Source organism: Dermacentor silvarum, chromosome 4 (genome assembly GCF_013339745.2).
Source record: "Dermacentor silvarum isolate Dsil-2018 chromosome 4, BIME_Dsil_1.4, whole genome shotgun sequence".
Lineage (NCBI taxonomy): Eukaryota > Metazoa > Arthropoda > Arachnida > Ixodida > Ixodidae > Dermacentor > Dermacentor silvarum.
The window spans coordinates 182543521-182555898 of NC_051157.2; the positions used below are offsets into that span (position 1 = coordinate 182543521).

A 12378-nucleotide genomic window follows, 5' to 3' on the forward strand; every position below is an offset into this window, starting at 1 on the left:
CATTAATAATAGGTCGTGTTCATGTAATCGTCGGAGGCAGACACTGACACAAGTTTACTTTTATGGCAGTCAAGCTCACATACACACTGTCCTGTATTAGGTGCCTTCCTCTTTTCAAAAATAGTGCCACTGATTTGGTGCGATTGCCTGTGTATTGTGGCTGTTTGTATACTTCAGTGCCTCACTTGGGGCTGCAGCAACAATTTGTCCAGTTCAGAACAAGAAATGTCAAACAAATGATGCATCGCCAAGCAAGGAACCATTGCTTTGATTTTTTGCCCCGTGTGCGAGTCCAGTAATAACTGGTTGTCATCGTGCTTTGATTTATGTGTTAGCTGAGGCCCGGTTTCACACAGAGATATAGAGATGTTATATTTTCCAAGCTTTCAATGCTTCCCCAATTTTTATTTAATAACTTGGAAGTCTGCCCTGGGGACATGTTTACTGCAGTGTTTGCAGCAAACAAGCAGCAGCCCTGTTGTAGGAGTTGCTCGTACTGCTGACGCATATCTTGTGTGGCAAAATGTTGGACCAACCTGGCATACGTTCGATGACCAATGTTATCTGGAAATGCAGATCTGCAGCGATGGATGAACCCTCCCGCACAATCGGTTGTGCAAACATATAAGCTCTCAAGCCCTTGTTTCTTGCTGTAAAGCATTTTAGCTTGAGTTTTAATGTTTAGCTGACAGTCTTGTACAGGTGGCTGAAAATCGGGGAGGATAAAGTGTGAGTGTGCTTGCATGCTGACAGCTGCTCGGCAACTATAAAAATGCGACGCAACATCACAGGAAGGGTGCGACCAGGAACTCAGTACAGGAAATTGCTCCGTGCTCCACAGACTCCACCTGTTTCATTGTTCTGCTGCAGTTAATATTTTTGGTTTGCGCCCATGTGCCCTTGGTGCTTGCTGCCTTGTTTCCCAACTAATTAAAAATAAATTGCTATGGTTCTTTTGTTTTTATTTATTTATTAGTATTTGACCATTCGGGTCATTACAGTAGGGAGAGAATTACATAATGACACACGAAGTATGCATGGACCACATACATGAGTGAGCATTAGAAGAAAAAAAAAGGGTGTACTATTAGCACAGTCGGCACAATTAGCATGTCAAAGAAAACACAGGAACTATGTAATTCTGCGACAGGTAAAGTAAAATACATGTAAAGGGAATGTGAAACCCCTATCCTATATGTACCCAACCAAACAAAATGAGAACTCAATAACAGTACTAGTAAGCTGCTAAGTGAAAACGCAACATGCACCGATTATGGCATGTAAAAATGGCATAGATAACATTTGCGTGGGAAGCAGATGGAAATGAAAAAAAGATGGATCTAGAGAGAGATCTCGTTTGTTTTCCTGTGTGCCTCACGATGTTCGTGTCTTAGAAAGAGCAGCCCATACCAGTAGACAACCAGGTGGTCAAAATTAGTCCAGAGTACTATGGCGTCTCTCATACCCACATGTGTTGCTTTGAGAAATAACAAATATATAGGGCTATATTTGTGGTTCTATTTACTTTTGGCAAGGGAACAAGAATTCGTGATTGCCAGTCAGCCTCTAGAGTCGGTAAAGGAGTACGTTTATCTAGGTCAATTACTCACAGGGGACCCTGATCATGAGAAGGAAATTTACAGAAGCATAAAAATGGCTTGGAGCGCATATGGTAGGCCTTACCAAATCATCACTGGGAGCTTACCGCTATCATTGAAAAGGAAAGTGTACAATTATTATATTCTACCGGTGCTAACATATGGAGGCAGAAACTTGGCGGATAACAAAGAAGCTCGAGAACAAGTTATGGACCACGCAAATATTGATGGAATGAAAAATGTTATGGTGTAACGTTGAGAGACAGAAAGGGAGCGATGTAGATAAGAGAGCAAATTGATGTAGCCGATATTCTAGTTGGTAGAAGGAGGAAAAAATGGACCTGGGCGTGCCATGTAATGTGTATGTAGGGCAGATAACCAGTGGCCGATTAGAGTTACAGAATAGGTGCCAAGGGAAGTGCAGACAAGGACGGCAGAAAATTTGGTGACGGGATGTCATAAGGAAACTTCCAGGCACCACTTGCAATCGGCTAGCGGAAGATAAGGATAATTGGAGATTGCAGAGAGAGGCCTTCTTCCTGCAGTAGACATAAGTATAGGCTGCTGATATTTATGGTATAATTTATTTGATGAATTGTTCAAAACATTGAAGATGGCAAATCAGTTGTCCGGAAGCTCGCAAGGTGGAGGAAGGTTACGGGGTTATCTTTGTAGCTTTGTTACAAGTCGGGAGGATGTTTAATTTTCTCTTTCGTGAACCTACCCCCACCTTGCGAGCTTCTGCAGAACTGATTTGCCACATTCAGTGTCTCTTGCTTCGAGTTGTGGACTAATTTGACTTCGAACTACAATCGGCTAGCCTCCTGGCTAGTCCAGATGGTAGAGTGACCACTTCCGGGAAAGGCATTAGCCCTGCGCTTTACACAAGATCCCCGGTCCGTATACTTTTGCTCAGAGGTTTAAGTCTTCGTTCACTTGTTTCGTGCAGGATTTTAATTCAAATTGGATAATTTTAAAAAGCTTGTACATTGTCCACTGTGTGAACCTCATTGATAAGTGAGCACAATCTTATCTTCTTTCTCAAGGCACAGTGTGGTTACTGGGGTGAAATTCTGCCAACATGATTGGCAGCTGCTCTGCTATCAGCTTCTTGTCTTAGATTAGCAGCAGCGTTCAGTGTCACGGGACATTCACAGCTACAAATGCTGTGCATGCATTAGGGCTGTGCAGGCAGCTGCACCGTGTCTCTGTTGAAGTCTGCATTTACACGAAGATAAGTGCAAATGGAGCCAGATTTTGTGATACTTGAGCGGACAAAAATGTATCGCTGTGTGTCGCAGCATACCTGTGGCACGAGGAAAGGCTGGGAGGTTAACCAGCAAGGAGTCTGATGCACTACCCTTCAGGGCTGGGAAGGGAAAAGGCTCATGAAGGAGAAAGGAAGGACAATTAGAGGAATCTGAATAGGCACACACAAATTGGAAACGGCATGCGCCACTGTCGCAGCTTACCTCTTAGGTCTGTAGACTGCTGGTAACATAGTGAGCACAGTGCTCACGATGGACGCCTGCGAGCACTAGGTTTCATGCTGCCATCATGTGGGTTGCCTGGTAATCTTTGACAATGTAGTCTTTAGGTGAGTTCTGCTTGACCAACCTTCGCACAAAACATTTCCTAAAATAAAAAAATTCTCTCTCAGTGACGATCTAGCGGTAAATGCGAGAGAAATGTGTTAAAGCATTATGTTGCATCTCTTTGAGGTTCTGGGTCTATGATCTTAACTACGGTCACCACATTGCAAAATGTTGTTCAGAATTCAAAGAAATTCGTGGCATGAACATTGAGGACAAAGAACATAACAGCATGATTGCACGTGTGCGTATGCACGCATGCACACACACAGTTTTTTCTACTTTTCGACTCCTTCAAACTTTTGTTTTGTGGAAAGTATGATTTTAACAAACTTCTCTTGTAGCAAAACTTGTTTTTGTACTATGGAGCAGTTGTTGTAAGCAGGCTGCACTGCACCGTAAAATGCAAGACCAGTTCTGCTTATTCTATTAGGGGGTGAGATGAAATGGAAACAGCAATGCCGGTAGCCTCTGCAGCACCTTGCTTGGCCAGTGAACTTACCTTTAACAGCTTGTTTCACTTATCCATTTATTTTTTGAACAATACATGGCACTGACCGTGGGTCAGTACAAAAAGATGTGATTAGCCTTTGAAAGGATCCTGCTATTGCTGGGCACAAAAGCAGCAGTGTTCATATTTATTTAGTGCATGCCACTGACAACAGGGTCCAAGCAAGGCATGAAGTTACTAAATAACTTGATATTTAACAGTAGTTAGTTTTGTTACATAATAAGTTGCACAATAACCTTTGGTTACACAATAACCAAAAGTGTGGCTTCCATGAAAAAGCTAAAAAAATCTGTGACGCTTGTAGTCACTGTGCAATTTGCATTTGCAGTTTGTTTTATGTGCCAGCAGCTTAGTGTTGCAAATTTTTATGGAATACATGCCTAAACTATGCTACATGCCTAAACGTCTTTGTAATCTCCTGAGCAGAAGTATTGCTTAATGAATTGTTCAGTTTGGCTGGTTGGTACCACTTAGTGCAAGGGAAACTGACACAGGACAGCGAAGGAACCGCAAGTAGCGAGTCCTTGCGTTACCTCTCTCTTTGGCTTCTTGCAGTTCGCTTCTCACCAGAAATACTGTATCTTTGTGGATGTCTGGGCTTAAAGATGTGGATCCTCTTTCTCTATGTCTGCCTCGATAATAATCACAGAGTTTGGTAGTTTTTCAAGGGAAATGGTAGATGACGTCATCTATCAATTATGTGTCACGCTGCTTTTATACTGGCCAGAGATGCGCCACAGCATCCGAGTTTTCCTGGCCAATCCAGGTAAGCAAAGATGCCAATCGTGTTATTGAACTATCCGACCTGAAAAGTGTCATCTTAATCGTACCTGCCAACTCTCCCGAATTTTCCGTAAAGTTTACACATTTGGGCCCGGTTTTACCAATGCTATGTCTTGTTTTATGAAAAATAAGCTCAATTCGTGAAAGTTCTCTTGCACAAAGATGGGTGGTTGGGAGATTGCAAAAAATGCATGCAAAAAAAAAACAAAACAAATTGTGGAACTTGTGGCAGCACCAGCTGCTGTATACTAGAAAGCTACTTTGATTCGTTTGTGCAAGTTTATTTAGGCAAGTTTCTGAAACAGGCGAAGTAGGTGTCGGCAAAGTCACTGCAAAGGTCACTGTGACCTACAAACTTTGTTGCTTCTCACCCTCTGCTGTACCAACTTTACTGCGACATGTAATCAAAACGGTGCATATGTATGTGACAGAAGTTGTGTACTCAGGGCAAAATTAGAAAAATACGTGCTACCCGCCTCCCATTGTGCGGGATGTTTACGAATTCTAAAGTTCGCTGGTTGGCAGATACGTGTATGCCACAGAAGGCATGTGCTAACAATAAAATTTCTAATGCAGTGCAAGCTTGTGTTTCTAAATGTTAACATTTTCGAAAGGGAGGGCTTTTGTGAAATTTCGCAACTTGTACGGCTGACTGATAGGCATCAAAACGGTGGCAGCAAGTTACTGGGTAAAGTGCAAATGTTGGCATAGAGCTGTAGTCTCTATCAGTAATTTTGCAAAACACTTTCGCAAAATTACTGATAGACTATTACTATTACAGGCAAAATTACTGATAGAGACAGAAAAACGCCCATCACTGCAGTGACCCACTGCAGTGATGGGCGCTTGTTGATATTGTGGCGCGCTTTCTACCCATCCTGCCATTTGCACTAGATTAACCATGTTACGTGGAAGGAACACTCGTGACTGCAAGGGAGCAGCAGTGGTGGGTGGAAGGCTTCATGGGGACATGTCTTCGATGTCCCTATGACGAAACATTGGCTTTTGATCATCAATTGTTGATCATATCAAGACTTCCTGTGGCACCTTTGTATTCTTTGGACTCTCAACTGTGCTCACAGGTTTCATTTTTACATCTGTTATGTTTCCACTGGTTCAGCATGTGCTTGAAAGTGAAAGCTCCCTTTTTCCTGCTCTTCTGTTGTCCTGCTGTGTAGAGAAGGCCACGAGCGAGCGCAACACGAGCGAGGACTGGGCCCTCATCCTGGACATCTGTGACCGGGTGGGTGCCGTCCCAGGAGGCCCCAAGGACTGCCTGCAGTGCATCATGCGACGCATGAACCACACCATTCCACAGGTGGCCCTGCAGGCGCTCACGGTGGGTGGCAGCATGCATTGCCTTGGCCATGATTGTGGGCACTTCGTGCATCTAATGCCCCGCCCCATCCTGCTTCTTTTTAAAAATGCGAGAGCATTTCCTTGTTTACTCCTACCCACTTTGGTGAATCTGGGTTTATGGACTCTGTGCAACTAGGGCCCGATAGGTGGTGTCACAGTGCTATTTGATGTGAACATGTTGTTTGTTGGAGCGACGTCATCACTTTATAGCATGTAAACTAACATGGGCATGCAATGGCGGCATTATGAGAAGGATGATGTTATCATGGCTATGACGGTGAGACAGTGATGACTATGATGACAAAAGGATTTTGTCTAAAATTCTCGATTAATGCTCATTTGAAGTGTATGCTGAATACTGTCATAATCACAAAATAGCTAGACAAGTTCAGCACTGGCAGGATGATTGTCGTAAGAATGTTGTTATGGCCTGAACGGGAAACTGGTAAGAAGAAGCTGTGCGCAGGAAGGGAGAGCAAGTTGAAGCACTAAGGCTGCAAGGTTGGAACCAATGGCCCCTAGAATAAAAAAAAGTATTCTGCTCTCAGTGTGTGAAGGGCCTGCTACGATATTACTGTTCTTGAATTGATATGAACAAAAAATGAATCGTTTGGTGATTGTGGTTTATAATTTTTTTTTTAAATTGCCGATTTAACAGCTTTTATTGTCCCTATAGTCCTTGATGCTGTGGAAGCTTGCTAATGTGCATCTCTTCACAGTTGTCTGCAGTTGCTGGATGCCTGTGTAAAAAACTGTGGCAAGATCTTTCACTTGGAGGTGTGTTCTCGAGAGTTTGAGTCTGAGTGCAAGAAGCTTCTTTCCAAGGTATGTACAGTGTTGCCCTTCACTTTAGTAGTGTGCATTCATCCAACTTAAATGGGCAGGCTCTTGTAGCGGGAGGGAGGGGGTGGAAGACTCCACACAGCCCTTCGTTACTACTAACCTTTTTTTTTTTAGTCGCAGCAGGCGTGCTTGGTAGCACTATCTGTTTTGTAGTCGCACGTGAAGCTGCCATTATTAATTGGAGTATCTTGGATGCATTCTCGCACACCGACGATAGCCAGCTGTTTGGGTGGAATGCTTTCACGGCTGTTTTAAACTGTACCAATGATCTTCTGACATTGGTCCACGTTTCAAGGAGGCATTCCTTGATATAGTCTGGTGTTTTTGTGCGCTGTTCATTGAATGGCATTGCCAAAACTAGAAGTGTGAACTAGCTGTTTCGCACTCGTGTGCTTGGTACAACGACAAACCCACCATATGTAATCGCCCTGTGAGCCATGCTAGCCACTGAGTTGTGATGTGCAGCTGGTGTACTTTGTGCATGCTTAAACTTCATCTCGTTAGTGCATGTAGCCAGAATGTCCAGATGAATAGCCGGACATTAGAGACCCAAAGGCATGACTGAAAGGACATAATACTGTTTCCCTGTGACTGAATTTTGTTTAGCAGTCTGCACTCCTTGCTGTTTGAGAATCTGAAGGCACAAGTGATAAATCTGGTGGAGGAGACAGATGCCCTGCATGGTTGATTTAGGAATGTGTGAATAGGTGCGAACAGCATTGGAAGGCTTGCTAGATCCCCTAGTGCCTTGGTATGAAAACGAGTCTGCCCTCTTCCACCAGGGCCACCCACGGGTGGTGGAGAAGATGAAAGGCTTGCTGAAGAAGTGGGCCCAGGAAGACTTCAGCAAGGACCCCCAGCTCAGGTGGGTGCTCCATTGAAGTTTGAGTGGCTGAGGATTGCCTATTCACACTGCACGCCTTGTCCAGGCTCTTATGGGAAGTGGGGGCCCCAGTGCACTGGGATAAATAATTAATCAGAAGAAAGAGCAGAAGCAAATACTGAAAGTGAATAAATTAAAAGAGGACAAAAATTTAAATAAAACAGAACACGGATGAGACGTGAAACAGGGGGCAATTGCGTTAGTGACATATCTGCCAACCTGAGGAAAGGCAAAAATAAGTTGCTGGAACGGCTGAATTGACAAGCTTTTAGGTCTGATAAATAACCGGGTGAATTTTTATCACCCCTTGGTAAGGAATTTGCTTTTGCGCACGTGCAGATGATGAACTGTCCTTTTACTTCTTTCTGAACTAGTATGTCAGTTGTTGTAAGTGCTTGTGGAGGGCTGTTCTCTGTCTTGTCCGTGTCCTTTTTTTTGTGATCTTTTAATTTATTGTATATTATGAACCAGCTCATCCAACAACATGTCTTGTTAAACTAAAAGGGAATGCGTGTGTGCAACAAGCTATTCAGCGGCGCCGGAGGCGCGGAAAGACGGACGAGCTTGAAACTATCAGTACCTTAAACATAAAATTCGCACTGCAAGGCTTCGCTTCTTTCCGTCAATATAACTGGCCGCACAAATTCTGGCGCTCTTTCCAAAGAACGCCCTGTCATTTCACAACTTACATGTGCAAACAAAATCATAACTGCCTGGCGTCATCGCAAATGAATTCAATATGTTTTTCCAACTGTCTTCACACGTTATCTTCTGAAGCAACACTCCCAGGGATTCTCAAACGAATGCTCTCCTGTCTAAACTTGATTTAAAGAAGTCACCGGGCCCCGACAAATATCAAATACTTTTCTTAATAGGAATGACACACACATCTTGTAGGGTAAAAGTTATTCCGATACATAAATCTGGTTCCAGAGCCGAGGCTAGCAACTACCGTCCGGTTTCACTAACCAGCACATGTTGCAAGATATTAGAGCACATCATTTTTAAAGCTATCCTAACACATTTAGAAAGGAATAACTTACTATACAGTCGGCAACATGGTTTTCGATCAGGCCTATCAACCGTAACCCAGCTTGCAGAGATAACTAATGATATTGCTAACGTGATTAATGATAGAGGGCAACTAGATGCAATCTTTCTCGATTTTTCAAAAGCGTTTGATGTCGTTCCCCACCATGAACTAATCACAAAAATGCGTGCAATAGGTATTGAGAATAATATAATTTCATGGGTTGAGTGCTATCTGCGAAACCGCAAGCAATTCGTTGCCTTGAACGATGAAGTATCAGGCAATTTAAGTGTTTTCTCTGGCGTCCCCCAAGGATCGGTTTTGGCACCAATTTTGTTCCTTATTTATATTAATGACACTCATTTGTGCATTAAATCACCCATTCAATTACGGCTATTCGCAGATGACTGCGTCATATACTCAACAATAAATACAAAGGAAGACCAAGTTCAGCTGAATCATTCATTACAATTAATTCATGCATGGTGTAAAAAGTGGGGAATGGCACTCAACGCCAAAAAAACTGTGAGCATAACTTTTACAAATAAGAAAACTCCGCTGAACTTTGCCTACACTCTTGACAATAAGGAAATTGGTAAAAGTAACCACGTGAAATATCTGGGCGTAACGCTAACGTCCAACCTAAGCTGGGAGTCCCACATTGATGCTGTGTGTTCTGGAGCACAAGGAAAATTGGCGTTTTTGAGGAGAAAGCTTCGTAATGCACCTCCTGCAACGAAACTAACTGCCTATAAAACTCTTATAAGACCTGCCCTAGAATATGCAGACATCATTTGGGATCCGTATCAAAAATATCTGGTTAAGAAAATAGAACGGATTCAAAATTTGGCAGTTCGGTTCATTTTTTCAGATTATTCTAGGCATACTAGCGTAACAAATCTGCTGAACAAAGCCCAGCTTCCCTCACTCGCACGCCGCAGAATAACTTCCAAGCTAAGGTTTTTGTATCTTCTTTATCATGGTCGTTTTAAAATTCCACGAGATGATTACCTCTTTGAACCTTTTAAACATTCTTCACGAACAAACCATAACAAAGTGCTTCGACAACCCATTAGTCACAACAATGCCCATAAACACTCTGTTTTTCCCACCTCTATTTCTTATTGGAATCGATTACCGGAAAGTGCTATAAGGCTGTCTTTGTGTGAGCCAAAATTGAACATTGTGGGATCTCAAACGTGCTCTCGGGACAAAGGAATGACGACACAGTAGGGTAAACAATCAAAAGGGCATTATTGCACCTTTCATACACCAATGCCAGCTAACCAAATTACTACCAATAGATCATGCCGATGGGTGTGGACGAATAAAGGAAGTCCTACTCCAGCGATGACATCGAATGAATATGTTCACCCCCATGCTGGACACCAACGCCTAGTCGTTCTCGTGTACGGTCACGCGAATGGTGGCGCGTTCGAATGATCGTGTTCGTCCATTTCATGCCCTGCTCTGAAGCCTCTCGTGAAACGGTCCCGCAGAACGTGCCGACAGGTGCGCGCCAAGTCCGTGCACTCTGCCGATCCCAAGGCAAAGGGGAAGAGTACTCCCTTTTGTGCCCGAGTAACCCAGTCGTTAACTCGCGTTAGCAGCGCAACACTCATGCCATGTCCGGTACGATTCTGCAGCTACACCGACCGAACCATGCAGGGCAGCTAGATTACAGGAGATGCGAGAGCCATGAGAGGAAAACAGCATAAGGGGGCGTAAGTCGAGTCGAGTGTCCTCACAACATGCAGTTCACAATCACAGTGTAAAAGATGTTCATGCTCAGAATTGTAAAGCTGCTCCACCTTGTGAACGTACGCGTTGTTATTCTGAGAGTTGACAACTGTGTTTATTAGTGCACTGTCATAGTTCTCTAGCTTGCGGGAAAAGAAAATGCCTAAGCATATCACACTATGTGATCAGTGGCTTGTTGCACTTACCATCAAAGAATGAGGTCAGATTCTGGTCACTCAGTTGGAATGGCATAAGTTAGCAATTTTTTTTTGTTTAAACAAGATGGTTAGTGTTGAATAAAGCAATAGTCACACGCTTGAGCTTGTCGCTGACTTTGTTTTACAGTCTGACTAGAGGACACAGGAATAATTGTGCTTACAGTGACTTGCATTTTTCTTTCCGATAACTTTAAATAAAAGAGGGTTTTCTGCTTACTATTCGATTGCTTTTGCTCAAGTTTCGTAACACACTTACATCTTTAGGTCTGCATCATTCACTAATACGCTTGGCATATTTGCTTGCCTGGCTTGTCTGGAAAAAAAAAAAGTGTACTGTCATATGCACCTTATCAGATGTGGACCAGTTTCACTGTCACGTGACATCGAAAGGTCCAAATGAATCAGGCAAACAATGGCAAGTGTTCATTGGAGGATGTGCACCAAGAAATGCAATCATGTTGGAGAATTTTAGTGATAACAAAACAGCTCTAAGCAGAATTTAGGTGAAAGGTTCGTATGCAAATAGCCCTGTTGCCCAGGTCATGTTATGTGTTTGCATGCGCAGCAAGAATGTTGCTCACCCATGTAAGTAATGGTCCTTGTTTACAGTGCATGGTGGCTAATTTTAATGAAATTTCATGCAAGCTGTTTCAGAGTGCTGACAGACATATTCGTATAAGTCAAATGTTCTTGTGTTGATACTGAATTTAAGGAAGTAACTTGAGCACGTTGACTTTATGACATGCGCTGCTCGTGCTGTAAATGGTGGCCAAGGTGTTTTGGCTATCAAAATGGCGCTCGTGTCTTGTGCCATTAATTGTGTACTATGGTGCTGCACCAAAGTGTCAGTTGGGTCACTTTCTTCCTGACGCCTCAGAGTTGTGGCTTCACCGTCTCTAGACGAGATTGAAGTTGCCTGATGCGAGTTTGCACAGAAAACAGAGGATGTGATAAGAAGAGGACGAAAGGATGCATTTCTTCATTCGTCTTGTGTTAACTATGGCTAATCGCATAATGCAAGTGTGGCAACACTTCCCCGCTTTTGATTCTACTTAGATTTAGCTTTAAAGGGGAGCATCCCTCTTCAAAGTACAGTATAGACCACTTATAACGTAACCGCTTATAGTGCAGGACCAGATATTGTGTGGTCTTTTCAGGCTCCAGTTAATTTTCCCATAGCACTCCATGTATACACGTATTGATTATAGTGCAGTTGCGGGAAACGAAATACCGGTTACGGTGCAGCTGCCTGGGAGTACAGAAGTCAGCGCGGAGACGGCGAACGCTCCCCTCAAACGGGTGCCCCAAGGAGTGCTCAAGGAAGAAAGAGAGACGAAGTGGAAGAGAAGGGCATGTGGTGCGAAGGAACAGCCAGTGAGGCTGAAACCAGAATCTTGAGTGCAAGTCGTGAAATATCACGGCGCGCATAGCGAACGAGGGCCACGAAACTGCCAACGCTGGCCAACGCTCGCCTCACGATAACGGCAGTAAACGAAACTTCAGGGAGCGGGCGGCGCCGGCGCGGCACGGCGAAGGGCGCACGCGGAGACCGTGGAATGTGAGGGAGGAGGGCAGCAGGGAAGCGGATTTCGCCTCGGCAACTCCGCTGCTTCGATGGCTCCCCTCGCCCTCCCTCGTAGCTCCCTCACTTTCGACTGTCACCGTGCGCGCCCGCCGTCGTGCAGGCGCCGCCGCTCCAGCCGGCCCGGCGCCAGCTCCCCGAGGTTTTGTTTTCTGCCGTTATCGGGAAGCGGGCGTTGGCCGGCCTGGGCCACCGTCGCTGCTTCCCTCTGCACCGTAGCTGCAGCGTGCAAGGTCAAC

At 44.2% G+C, this 12378-nt stretch overlaps 1 protein-coding gene across 2 annotated transcripts in view; it reads left to right on the forward strand.

The window, feature by feature from the left end:
• LOC119450825 (signal transducing adapter molecule 1) overlaps positions 1-12378 on the forward strand; it is a 50969-nt gene that overhangs the window by 1206 nt on the left and 37385 nt on the right. For both annotated transcript variants that reach the window (XM_037714319.2, XM_037714320.2), the window contains exons 2-4: positions 5663-5823; positions 6573-6668; positions 7469-7551. In XM_037714319.2, the coding sequence (XP_037570247.1) occupies positions 5663-5823; positions 6573-6668; positions 7469-7551 (340 nt within the window). The remainder of the gene's footprint in view (positions 1-5662; positions 5824-6572; positions 6669-7468; positions 7552-12378) is intronic.